This window comes from Hydractinia symbiolongicarpus, chromosome 1 (genome assembly GCF_029227915.1).
Source record: "Hydractinia symbiolongicarpus strain clone_291-10 chromosome 1, HSymV2.1, whole genome shotgun sequence".
NCBI lineage: Eukaryota > Metazoa > Cnidaria > Hydrozoa > Anthoathecata > Hydractiniidae > Hydractinia > Hydractinia symbiolongicarpus.
Genome location: NC_079875.1, coordinates 11,900,392 through 11,914,235, shown reverse-complemented (window position 1 = coordinate 11,914,235; position 13,844 = coordinate 11,900,392). Strand labels below are relative to the sequence as shown.

At 32.5% G+C, this 13,844-nt stretch overlaps 1 protein-coding gene across 1 annotated transcript; it reads right to left on the bottom strand.

The window, feature by feature from the left end:
- Positions 1–474: 474 nt before the first annotated feature.
- On the bottom strand, positions 475–10,435 carry LOC130639200 (uncharacterized). Its single transcript, XM_057447058.1, has 16 exons — positions 10,070–10,435; positions 9,566–9,622; positions 8,299–8,326; positions 7,606–7,660; positions 7,004–7,155; positions 6,837–6,892; positions 5,669–5,735; positions 5,515–5,562; positions 4,742–4,847; positions 3,440–3,622; positions 3,163–3,269; positions 2,410–2,501; positions 1,976–2,002; positions 1,527–1,600; positions 1,032–1,190; positions 475–701 (listed from the first exon to the last, which is right to left on the bottom strand). The coding sequence occupies exons 1-16, from the start codon at positions 10,154–10,156 to the stop codon at positions 509–511; spliced, it is 1,491 nt and encodes a 496-aa protein (XP_057303041.1). The 5' UTR covers positions 10,157–10,435; the 3' UTR covers positions 475–508.
- Positions 10,436–13,844: the final 3,409 nt, after the last annotated feature.

The following is a 13,844-nucleotide window of genomic DNA, read 5'->3' as shown; positions in this document are numbered from 1 at the left end:
GCAGCAGAAGTTGATACAAATTGCGACAGGGGTTATCGGAAATTACGATATAAATTTTACAAATTGCGAGATGAATCGTTACAAATTACGATATGAATTGTTACAAGTTTCGAGATCGAATGTTACAAAATGCGGCGAAGTTGTTACAAATTGGGATGGAAGTTGTTACAAATTGCGGCAGGGGTTGTCGCAAATTGAAACAGAGTTTGTTGCAAATACGGACAAAGGTTGTTGCAAATTTTGGACTGAGGATGTTACAAATAAAAACAGAGGCTGTTAAAAACTGCGACAGAGATTGTTACAAATAGTGACAAATTCTGGCAATTGTTTCATCACCAATTGCGTCGATATTACTACAAAGGTCGATATGTATTACAATCAAAATTGCGACGAAACTACACATAAAAATTAACTCTGTGTTACAAAATGCATGGTTAGGTTTGTCTTTTATCATAACTTGGATGCCTTAATTGAACTCGGACCGAAAGAGTAACTGAAAATAACTTTTTTATTGTTTCTCATCTATTTTTCCCGATAACAGGGTTACAAAGAAAGCGTTAAAAATACTAAAAAAAGAAAGAATGTAGAAAGTAAAATATTGATTAAATGGAAAGCCTAGTGGATTTTTATTCCCTTCCACATCTTTGATGTTTTCCAGCGACCATGAGAATACACTACCGATTAATGTAGGCGCCACGCTCCTAAAAAAACAAGTGGTAACCTCAATCTTGCGAGCACCTGTAATTAAAACGTTACCGCGCAAAACTATACTTCTTGAAATGTTTTAGCGGAGCATACATCTCACAAAGTATTACAACTTTGTTTATAAAAGTTTTTGTGGAAGTATGGAACAAATTTCCATAATGAACAGTCTAATACCAACGTTAACCCATGTCGTTAGAAATATTGACTATTTAGAAAGATTTGGGTATATGATTACAATATGAATTAATATAGGAAAACACACTACATAAACAGAAATCGTCTTGTGAAAATGAAACAAAAAATGCTGCTAAAAAGAAGCAACTAACCTTGTTAAGCACGTCAGAGACATGCACAGTCCATTTGCTGATCCAACAAGGTCGGATGTTACAGAGTTATTCACAAACACATTTACAGTGACGAATCCTCCTTCAAGTGCAAGGCGAGTCAGTAATGAAATAATGATGACACATGTCCAAAATAGGTTTCTAAAGGACGGGTAGAATCCTAATGAATACATGGTCAAGATTATTTTTATCAGTGTCATTCCACACAACTTATCATACCAATCGTACTTTTTTTTTCTTTTTTTTTGGTGCACTTGCACATAATATGGTTTTACAATGTAGTTTTTTTACTTCTACCAACTTCTTTATGTATTTGTATAGTAATAGCACGGTTTTGAGGGCTATTTGGACCTGAGTTTTATTTGTAATGGTGACAAATTTGCACGAACGAAGTGAAATACACCGTAAAATAAATAAGTATATCTTTCAAGATGTATCGTTAACGCATAGATGGATGGAGGAAAACAAAAGTCTTACTTGTTTTGAATAGATATTATTGATACATTGATTGGACAACAGAATACCAATGCAAGTGAAGAAAAGATAAAAATCTAAGTAATAGAATGAAAAAGAATTTTTTGTGTGCTACAAAAACGGCAGCACGGGACGCCTAGTGCGATGATTCCACTTTTTTGTGTATAAAATTCTGCTTTAATAACAATACCCGTAGTTTATTCAAAATTGTAGCCAAATCGTTAGTTTGTGCTAACGAAGCACGAAAACGCGATGTCCGGAATACCCCTAGAAGGCGAACCCCTGAATTGGTTTAAGGAGTTAACTATTAGTATAAAGGAAATAGCAAATTTTCTTTTCAAACCGATACAATGATCAGTCAAATAGTATTTTTTAGCTAATGGAGTTGTTAGCAATCAAATTACATTTTATTTCATTAGTATATGATAAACCAATCGTCTCATATTACTTACTTTGCTTGGACCATACTTGCTTGTTAACTGAAAATGAAAAGAAGATGTTAGTATCCGAAAAAAATTATCAACAGATTGAAAAATTATTTCTGATTATCAAAATTTAAGGTGAAGCAATGGCTTATAACTTTCGTAAAAGAAATTCTTTCCGTAAGAGAACATAACAATGATTATGGTACCGAGTGGAGGGTCCCAATGATTAGAAATTTTTGCAAAAAATTCAACCCAATTCTTAAACCAAAAAAAAACCCTCCACAAAAGAATTATTTTACGTAAGTAGCAGTTCTCAGTTGCGCAGGTCTGTTCTGGCTTTTTTTAAAAAAAAAGTTCTGGATTTTTTTTGCATGGAAAGCACAAAGTATTGAAACAAGAATGCAATTTGATTCTATTGACGTTTAGAAAGGCAAGTAGGGTACAAAAATAAAGTATCTTACTTTTCCTAGCAAGGGTACTTGTATGGCTATCATCAAACATGATACTATCAGAAGTGATAGACCAATATCCTTTGTATTGAATCCATAACCATCTAGTATATGAGAAACAAAATAATAACACTTAAGCGTTCTGCACTCACACTGAAAGGCAAACATGTCTTATATTATTAAGAAAACTTCACAACCTCATTAGTTTACAGTTGAAAATTCTTTTATATTAAGCCAGACGTATAATGTCAATAAAAAAATTTTGATCAGTTAATGACTGTTAATGCACAAAATTCGTTTTTGTGCATTAACAGTTCGAGATATTTTGGCCGGTACAAAACAGTAGTGTGAGCTGAAAATTGATCACCATATACTGATTTTTTACTGATTGTAGCAATGTTTTTAGGTATTTTGGGGCATTAATATTGACGCTTCTCGCAGATGGCCAAATTAGAAAAATTACGACACAAAATATATTTAAAAAGTTTTTTTTAAAATATTTAACAATATTAATTGTTTTTATACGTCGTTGGAGAAACTCCATAAGACTTTTGTAAACAATCATCGGTAAAAGTTAACACCTGCGAAATGTAACTATTTTAACGCCGTAACAACATTAGGCAGTAATCATTAATTAATTGTGAAGAAAATTCTGAAAAACTTTTGACATCGTGACCTTTGTGAAATCAAGAGGGCGCATGACTTTCATTTAGGTATGGACGCTTTCGGTTTTGTCGGGAGAGGTGGAAGATTTGTGTGACTTACTGTATTTCTTTGTAGTCGCAGCTAACACTGGATAGATGTCTTCATACGCCACAGCCAGCATGTAATATATTGCTGTTAAAACACAACTCATAACACAACTTTTGATCCTAAATAAAAAAACATTATCATTGAAATAAAATTCCTCCAAAAATCAACTTGGATTTGAAAAGTCAGTTGATCTCAGCATTTTCTTTATGTATATTTAAAATAAACTACTAAAAACGCTAAATTACTTTTAAAAAATGCTTTCTGAATGCAAATGTAACTACTTTCATACCGAAGTAGTCTGCATAATGTTGTGTTTAACATCCAATTTTTAAATCTTTTCCACTGAGAAGATCGTGTTATCAGCCGATTGGTGGTAACCTTAGGAGAATATATAGTTTCAGCTACTTGTGTCGCTCCATATTTACTGTTATGTTGCTGTAAAGGCTCTTCTTCTATCAATCCGTCTGGGTTTCTGAAAAAATATTTTGCACTTTCAACAAAATTTTCGGCAACAAAGATTTTTCTGTTTCGTGGCATACATATTGTATTTACTAGTCGGTTGGTTGGGGGAGGGATCCATGGGGAATTTGGTCATCGTTATTCGCAGCTACCATCTTTGCCTTACAGAGGGAGAGTCTGGAATTATAGCGGACTCTCTTTATCTCGAACTCGCAAGGAAATTTGTGACAGAGAAAATTATCATAAAAAATGAAGCAAGAGGGAGTGTCAAAGGTTTATTGAAGGTGCATTAGGCTTCACAATTTGATATTTAAAATATTCTACATTAGTTAAATTAAGCATGTGTTAAACATTTTACATGGCTAGCAGTTCCAAGCTAAAAATAAGTCTTTTCATTAATTTTGCCCGTTAGTTTTTTGATCTTGAAGGCTTTTCTACAACAGGATAAAACATATTTTCGAATTATTTTCGACTTTTAAACCATAGCTTTGTTTCCAATTTTTCTTTCGACGGCTGACATCATGACAATCTTGCAAACAAGGCCTACTTTTTCTTGTTTGTAAGCAAATCTCAAATTTCAAATCTTTAAGCGCATTCTAATTTTCATTTTTTGACTTTCTTGTGTTCCATTTGCTGTGTAGATAAACCCTAAGACACAAAATATCGAGATAGAGAGAGAAAAAGTTACTACGGAGTAAGATTTTTGTTCGAGATAAATGAAAATTCGAGATAGAGAAGTTCAAGATAAAGAGAGGAAAATAGCTTAGAACGTACACAAATGTCAAAGGCACCGAGACTTTTGATCAGGATAGAGAGAAGTTTGATATAAAGAGTAATCGAGATAGAGAGAGTCCACTGCATATTAAAGACAAGATATTAGCTAATGAATAAATTCTCAGGTTCGCTTGTCCCTTATATTCCGTGTAACCTTGCCAGTGATTCGGCTTCCGTACACATTTCGTGAATTTTTTTGCCACGAAGTAATCTTGTCGGCCACATTATAGACAAAATACGGGTATTATTAATATAAAGATTTTCATCAGCAATAACTTGATCAGTTAAGAGTAGCGAAAAAAAAACTTTTTAAAATCAAAACACAAGCTATCAACTAGTTTGTTTACAGTCAACTAACCGGGAATTTTTTCGAAAAGCCAATATGAATATGCCAGTAGAAATAAACAATCCAATAGCCAATATAAAGTTTGGAAGTAATATGGTGTAACGCCCAAATAAAGATTCTAAAGAAACATGTCTGATTTTTCTTAACTTGCGGTAGAACGTCCATAACGGAGGAAAATTATGTATAAACAATGTAGACAGTACATAATAAATAAATAGCTACTAGCTTATTAGCACATAGTGATAAAAGATTAGACTTTTTCAAGTCTTCCTTATATTTTGTAGTATGCTTTAATACCTTTTTATGGAAGGGAGGGAAGGATAATTCCGCTTTACTACCGTGGCTTGCTTCTGGCTTGGCACAATTTTTAATCGCTAATTATGTTTTGCTGACGCTTAATGATGCTCTTAATTTTAATCAAGACTTTTTTATGAAATTTGATATAAATAGCTCTGAAAAATATTATTGAAAGGAGGCTCTAAAGTTTCTATTCTTCCTTGATTTTCAACAATATAGATCAACAGATCGTCAAATACTACTTTTTAGTTTAACTTATTTGACGGGGACGTAATAAAAACATAAAATTTATCATTAAAGATGACAAAAAAAAATTAGTTTTTGCTCTTTAAAGAGGTATGATGTGACAGTTCAAGCGTAATTTTAGTCTCTAGCAAACATGTTGGCTATTAAAGGGCGTCTGTTATATAGAATGTTGCATTTTCAATATGTCTTAAAATACCCTGCAGGTGTAAAAAGTTTAAAGCTATGTAATATAATATACTTACCTTTACTAAAAACATTAGAATATTTTTCTGAAGGAAAAGCTAAATAACCTAGAAATAAGAACGAAGAAGAAAAGTTCATGGACAGTTTGTTATAACTAAAAGAGGAGAAATGTGGCAGGCAGAAAATAGGTTTTATGCAGGTGTGCTCACTAACCTCCTAAAGCGGGCCCTGTAACTAATCCGGTGGAAAACGAGGACATGATTACTGTCATTCCAAGAGGCTAGAAAAAAATCAAAACATTGATAAGCCCTTTTGTAATTACAAAAAGTCTCTCGTTGACAAAATTACGAGCGTAAAAATGTAGTTTCAAATACACTACAATCCTGTTCATACATTTTTAGAAAACGCTAGTTTTTTGGCCATTTTTCGAAATGATAAAACAGAATCTCTTGTCGAATGTTCCAGAGCCGAAAGGTTGCGAGAGTTCTGCTTTGGAGGATTTAAATAATGCATTGAACTGCGTAAGCCAAGGATTCGAAGAAAATAGACAATAATGACGTCAGCATGGTAAAAAAATTAACATGTCCCGTCAACGTTCTTTTAAAAATTAGAACAATTAAAAAATATTACATAATGTTAAAAAATTAATGTTCAGTTGGATGACCTTTGTAAGCGATACGGATGAACTAAAATTTATTGCCTGGATGATATAATGATTGGTTTACAGTTTTGATAAGACTTTATATGACGTCTTAGTAACTGATTCGCGATAACCCATCATTAAAATGGTACCACATCAACTTAAGCAAACAACCTGAAACATATTTTTAATTTCATTTCCAATGACTCGAAATTATTTAACCTGGGCTTTGTATTTGACAATAAGACATCAAAACAGCTCAGTATCCGTTAGTAAGCTTCTTATGCTCTTAACTGCTTAGTTAATTAAACTAGTGGTGACATGCTTTGCGTTATGGCTAGCAAAAAGTTCATTGTCAAAGCAACATTTGAATACTTTTCTGAGCTTGACTTGTCTTAGCACAGATCAGAAAAGAACCTATATTTAAAACGGCGGATAAGAGCGGCACTTATAGACTAACGCTGTAGAACTCGGCCTACATATCTTTGTAAGTGAACCATTCGGCATTAAAAATGGAGACCGCTAATATTTGTATACCTTGGATATAGCAATTGGAAATCCATTGCAATTGAAAAAATTTCTAGGGTATGGTATATATAGCATAGGCAAACTATTAACTAATTCAAGATCATGCACGTGAAAAACCGATGATGTAAAATGATAATCCTTAGAAAAAATATCTCCTGTTGGGATGATAAATAAAAAAACAAAACACATAAGATCTAAAAGATATTACTTTACCATGTTCGTATCATCACAAATGTCAACCAAAATAGCTTTGCCCACGACAGCTATTCCTAAAATATAATTTCTTCATCAACTGGTGATTGAACTAAACTATTTAAGTTAATTCGTCACAATTTGCCAAACCGTGTGAACAATATGGATAAAAATTCAGAGAATTTTACCGGCACAGCAACCAGTAAAGAATTTTGCAGCAACAGCCCATGTGAAAGTTTCTGTGAAACCAAATGCAATGCTGGCCAATGCTGATCCAAGTGAAGACAGTATCAAGACATATGTTTTAGGAAATCGATCGCTCATATTTCCCCATAGTAAACTAGAAGTATAGATATTAACTGATAAGAACAACAGTGCATATGTGAGATATATTGGTACAAGTAACCCTGCACATTACCTTCCCAAGTACAAACATGCGCTAGAGAGTGCATGGGGTTGATCGATAGTCGGTAGAGCAATCGCCCGCAAAGTAAGAGGTCGTAAGTTCAAGTCACACTCGATCCGTCATCTTTGCGGCACTTTGGAGAATAATGTGCAGGTTTACTTATGGCAATAAGTGCTAATATTGTTATTAAAAGTGTAGGAATTTTGAAATACCATGTCTTGAAATTAAATTAAATTTGGACTCAATTTTTTTTCATATTATATTTAATCGCGACAGATATGACTTAAAAACTAAATAATACTTGTTAAATGAGCATTCAAGTAGGAAATGTGCTTTAAAAATCTCATGAGAAGATTTCGGCATTAAAAAAATAGTTATTATTACCTGGCGAATATTCGAGCAATGTAATAGCTAGAGACGATAATTCCAACTTTTTCTCCTAAAATTACAGAACAAAATCGTGTTTATGCGAGGATATGTAAAATTTAGGTTCCGCTAAAATTAATAGACCTTGAAAAAAAGTTTTGGAATAAATCCATCTTATTAATACAGCTTATTAAAGTTTAAACTTATTCCATTCAGCTGTAATTAAGTTAACAAACAAGCAGCTTTAAAGTTTGGGTGCTTGTCACCCCACTAAAAAGAAAAAAGACTATGTTGAATAGTCCACAACCTTTCTTGGACATACGCTGTTTTACAGAAGTCTTCGTTTCTTTGTGTTTTTGTTGTTTTGCCCCGTGGCTCTATAGAGCTTGTTTAATTAAATGTAAAGAACCTTCTCTGATTAAGACTGTTTAATCCATGCCCTTAGAATTATGCTAGCATTAGCTACGATTTCATGTTACTAAATTAGTCCATTGAATTAAGGTTTTTTTAAAAAATATTTACGTGGTCATTGGGACTTAATGCCTCCGAAAGCTTCTCAATCCCCAAAAATGGATTTGTCAAAGAATCTTGTTTTAAATAAATTAGCTATAAATTGAAGTGTCTTATAATAACTGAAACAAAATTCGCGCAATATTTTTTTTTAATTGCTTGAATGCGAGAATACTTTAAAACAAGACCAAATCTACTTACCTGTCTCAACCTCTGAAACTCCGAAAGACTAAATATAAAAACAAAATAACATTTTAATAAATTAAAAAGAAATGTTTGCACTATTATGATATCAGGCCAGCAAGTCGTGAAATTTTAAACAGTTCTTAAAAACAATTATTGGGAACAGTTCCTCCCCCTGCAAAAATTCATATGAAAATACTAGCTAGTATGCTAATTCAGCACAACCATTTTTCTTAAATGGGGAGACCTTAGTGCGCCCCAAAGTGGATTATTTCGTTGTGAGGGCCAAGTCTGCTTTTTGTCCTTTCCAGATAGAAATAATTGAGAATAGAGATAAATCAAAAACTACAGATCTTTACACCTGGAAATTTCACGATGCAAATCCTTGTTAAGAAAAATTATAGAAGAATGCCCAGCTCGAATCACCAGTTTAGTGACTTATCAGTCCGTTGGATACAAATCACCTCCGTGAAGAAAGTTTCTTTCTTGTTAAGCATGGCTTCAAAAATCATGTCTAACAAAGTGACTAGTGCTTTTACAATTAGAAATGTCGATTTGGTGAAAGAGATTTTTAACTACCGCATTGGTGATTTGTTACCTACAATAAAATTTTCGCACCTGCTAGAGAATAGAAATGTATAAAATACAGAAGTTTTTTTTACACTTTTCTTTGTTTTTTGTTAGTAGACCGTTGTCAACAATTTAATTCGCCTCAGCTGTAGCAATCCAATAATTCTAGTCATAAACCGAAACAAAAGCCAAATATTTAATATGGCTGACCTAAATTGTTTTCATTAACTAATATTTTGTTTATAATGATTAGTATTGTCAGAACAATGTTATTTGACGAAACATGTCATAAATAAATTTATAAAATGGTAGCTGAGTTGTGTTGTTGTTTGTGAATGTATTATCTGGCTAGGCAAGATTCAGTTTGGCTTCGTTCTTGTTGTTTTAACTCTGAAACAAGTGGGAACTGCTTATACAGCTCCATATTATTGAGGTTGTCAGGTGACAATTTATTGGACATATTTAAGGCTACTTAATTCTTTAGAGTTTTTTAATCATGCTGAGTATTATTCTAAACATTCTTTCTTTACTTTTTGAACAAGGACAACTAAATAATAACCAACTTTATAAAAATTTTGTGGACGTAGACAACGTGCATTGTTTAGTAGAGGACTTCCTCTGTTGCTTGCAGCACAAAGGGAATCCCAGCTCGATGTATATTCGCTCAAGATTCATTAAGGGAGAGTGTCTTGTGTTATTTATATATTTAGCATACCTTGATAAGTTGCGGTAGATAAGCAAACTGGCAGGATATCACCATTGAATTGAACACCTAAATGCACAATCCACAATATGCAATTGATAATTTCTCACTTCGACTACCTTTTGTATTGCAACAAATAAATTTCATAAACAAGTTTGATTGCTTTTACCGGGTTTAAAAAAGGGAGTATAACTACAGACTTAAAAGAAAGATCCACAATATGCAATGAGCATTAGAACGGCAGCGATGTATTGATTAAACGCTCGATTAAACGCACTGTTTAAAATCAAACTTTGCAAAAAAACTTAATTGTTTTTCACTGGATTTTATTACGAGGGAAAGTAAATATACAGCAAACGTTCCATCACGATAAAGTGTACTTTTTGTATACAATTTTCTAGGTCGTGAATGTTAGTATTTACAATAACAACAACAACATCAACAAGTAGACGTGCAAAAAAACAGAAAAACATAGCGAACAAAATTATTCAACACATTGTAAGAAGACTTACTTACAAAGAGCAAAAACAATGAAAACACTTTAAAGGCTGGTAAGGGCGTCACATTTTCTCCATACACTAAAGCTTTTAGTGATTTCTTCATATTCTTGGATGGTTTCTAGATAAAAAAATTTTTTGTCTAAAGTTAGTTAACACACTTGCGTGTGCTTTGTTTGAAAGTTATTCTTTAAATTGTATTCATAGTATCACATTTCTATTTATTCTTTTGTTATCCTCATATCATATAGTGTTATGTTAGACGATTATTCTGTTACTTGCTTTGCGTTCAGTATGCTTACGTAAAAACCTTAAGTGTCATTCAAAAATCAATCCAATATTAACGTATTAAACATGTTCACTTTTATAACATTTGTTGTTCTTGTAATGGAAGATAAAACAAGCCGGCTTGAGGTAACATATTGCAGAAAAAAACATTTTAATGGACGTGTTATAAAGTTGAACTTGACTAAACCGATTGGATTGTAAAAACAGTATACTCTCCAATTTGCGGACACCATTGGTGTATGACCAAAGTGTCCGCCTTTCGGATAGTTTTACATTTTAAGCCGCAAATTAGAAAATACAACCGATTTTGTATCACAAAAGAAAAATAACAAATGATAATATAATATTAACATAATGATAACGAAACAAAATTTCAATCTTTACAGATCCTTAAAGTCTTTTAAAAGAATCTATATTATAATGCCCGTATACGTCTGTCCGTCCGTCCGTCTGTCTGTCACGCAAAATGATAGCTTAGCTGCGCAGGTAGCAAGACGCACGCAATGCGGTATAAAAAGGACGGGCGAACCCGTGGATTTTTCCAAGGGCTAACGACTAATTTTAACAAATGAAAGATAAATGATTAAACATTTTATTTTAAAAAGTATTTAAGCTGATCAAGTTGTACATAAAGAAAATTGATGAGATTAAAAGCAAACTGGACACAAAAGCTGTAAAATGTTTGAAATAAATGTTACAAAAACTATTGATTTTTGTCTATTTTTCTTTTCTCGCTTCGGATCTTTTTGGACCTTCCGCTGATTGGAGAGAAAAAAAAACCATATTTTCTCTTTGCTGCGAAAAATAATGTCCACTAATTAGAGTGTCCGGCCGGTGTATGACCAAAGTGTTTACTTATCAGAGGTTTTCGCCTTTTAGAGTGTCCATTCATTAGAGAGAATACTCAATAGAAAATTATTCGGTTCAAATGCAACATACACTCTTTGTGAATGAACACGATGAAAAAACATGCAGAGTAGTAACGAGATATTTTTTATTGTTTTAATGCTATAAGAAAGAAAACAAAGAACGACACATCTCTATAAAAATAGCCCTATTCTGTCTGTGCAAAAGGGTTACCAATATTCCTCTCTTTCGTGCTGAAAAATTATATATCTAGCAACTATAAATCTACTCCAGCAGCTATTATTCATTCGCCGCTATCTTTAATGTAATGAGATTAAATAGCATTAGTATATAGATTAATACGGATAACACATTTGCTCTACATTCACTTTAAAACAAACAGTTATCCATGTTTTAGGTGTTCAAACTGACAGTGACACTTTTTTAATCATCCACCTGAAGGTGGTCCGCAAACTGACAACGTAGCTGCAGTACCAGTTTACACATGGAGCTTAAATTTTTGTTGAGGTTTACGGAGATATAATAATATAATGTAAGGGAAAAATCTCCCTTACTTTTAATGTATTTTTTCTTGTCACTACTGGTTGCGAAATATTATTTTTTTAACTCTTTTTAAGCTCAGGGGATCTATCCTACGTTTCAACATAAAGGACAAGACTATTCCACATGACATTTTTTTAAACACTTTTTTAAATAAAAGTAACAAATTCTTCCACACAGCCTTATTATATCAACCTGTACAGTTATCGTGAACACTTTTTGTGTAATGACCTTTTACACTGTTTTAGTAAGGTTTGAAAAATTGTGGATTAAGCCCTATGATTTCTAGTGGTAAAGAATCCTTAATAGTCTCATAGGACAACGGACAAGTATTGTATTACTCGCCCTGAAAAAACTTTGAGAATTTAAAATTTTCTGATAAAAACACTGTAATCGCTTCTTCCTAATTTTTAATTAACTAAAAAGGGCACCGAATTGAAAACAATTATTTATAATAAAAACTATTAGAAATACTGATAATAATGGAAAGGATAATCTATGCTATTGGATTTGTAGACTGAATAATCTTTGGTATCGTTCCACATTTCATAATTAACTAAGAAACTAGATGGACTTATTTTGTTTAACTACAAATCTTATAATATTTGGACACCCAATTTTCGACATGTACATCTTGAAATGGAAGGCAGCCCTTGTAACGTTAGTAATGTGGTGCACTAAGAGTAGGTGGTTGTTATTTTTACGTCATAGTGATTTAGCTACCACTATAAGTATCTATCTGCCAAAATTAATCACTACAGTATCACATAGCCATATCATTTGTATCAAAAGGCATGTTAACGAAAAAAGCATAAATATTTTTTTTAGAAAGCTAAGAATTTTGTTAGATGTTGTTCTTCATTACGGCCTTCCTCGTGAGAAGAAGGTACTTAGGAATTGCCACGGCCGAAATTTCCATGCTTTTTGCAATTACTTCTAGCATCGCCATTTTATTTTTTTCAAACGGAACTTATTGCTAGGAATTTTCTAGGGCGTTCGAACTTAAAGGTTTTAATAATTGCATGCTCATCTCATTCCCCGAGCTTTTTTATATTAGGACGATTGTTAAAAGGTTAAAAGCCTAAAGAACCCTCAGAGAATTCTTGGTTAGTACCCTTACAACAAAACTTGTCAACCCACAAAGATTCATATAGAAGGGGTAGTCGTTCATTAAGTTTTCCAAGTTCTTTTGTTTGGAAAATTTATTGAATGAACGGCACATCATTCAATATTGTATATCTTGTATATCTCTCTGTATTCCGTCTGTCTGTTTGTACGCGAGAGAAAAGTCGTGTCAGTGGAAACCGAAATGCGATATATAAGGGACGGGAGAACTTTTGTAGTACTTATCCATGGCCTACGAACTAGTCTGTAATATTATTTAAAGAAATGAGATATAATATTAATACATGATACCTGCTTTTTTTAAATGAACTTTGGTTTTCTTTGCTTTTGTGACTCATGTAGTAAAGAAAAAAAGCTTTGTAACCCAAGAGACAAGGAATTTTTTTCTGAAAATAGATCTCCAATACGGTATTTAACGTAGCGGACATTTTTTTATCTGGTTTTAAAAGTGCAACATTTTACGTTAGTTATTTTCCCTTTGATTTTTTTACAATTGTGAAAAGGTACAGCCAATCCGCGTACGCCATATAGGATAGACCACACGATGTTTAAGTGTTAGTGTCATATTTTATATTTCATTTTAGACGCTGATAGCAATCCAAATTATCAAGGAGACGAAACGGAAGATTATTTTTACTTCGTTAGTTCTTTTAATCAATATTAATTACCTGATGTGCGTTTATTATTCTTATTTATATTATTAAAACAAAATTATATTTGAGATGATCTTATTTTTTAACCTCGTTTGTATTAAATTTTTTTAATACAAAAACTATAAATATATGAAGGGATGTCAACTTATTATAAAAAGCACCCTATTTTCTATGTAGAAATAAATTTGGAGGTTTATGGACGCGACCTAAAACCAGGCTGTAAGAATATAAAATTCACTTTTTGTAGAATTTGTGGTTTCAAACTTCTTTTATGTTCATAAATTATCAGATACAAGTTCTAACATTTTTAACTTAATTTTT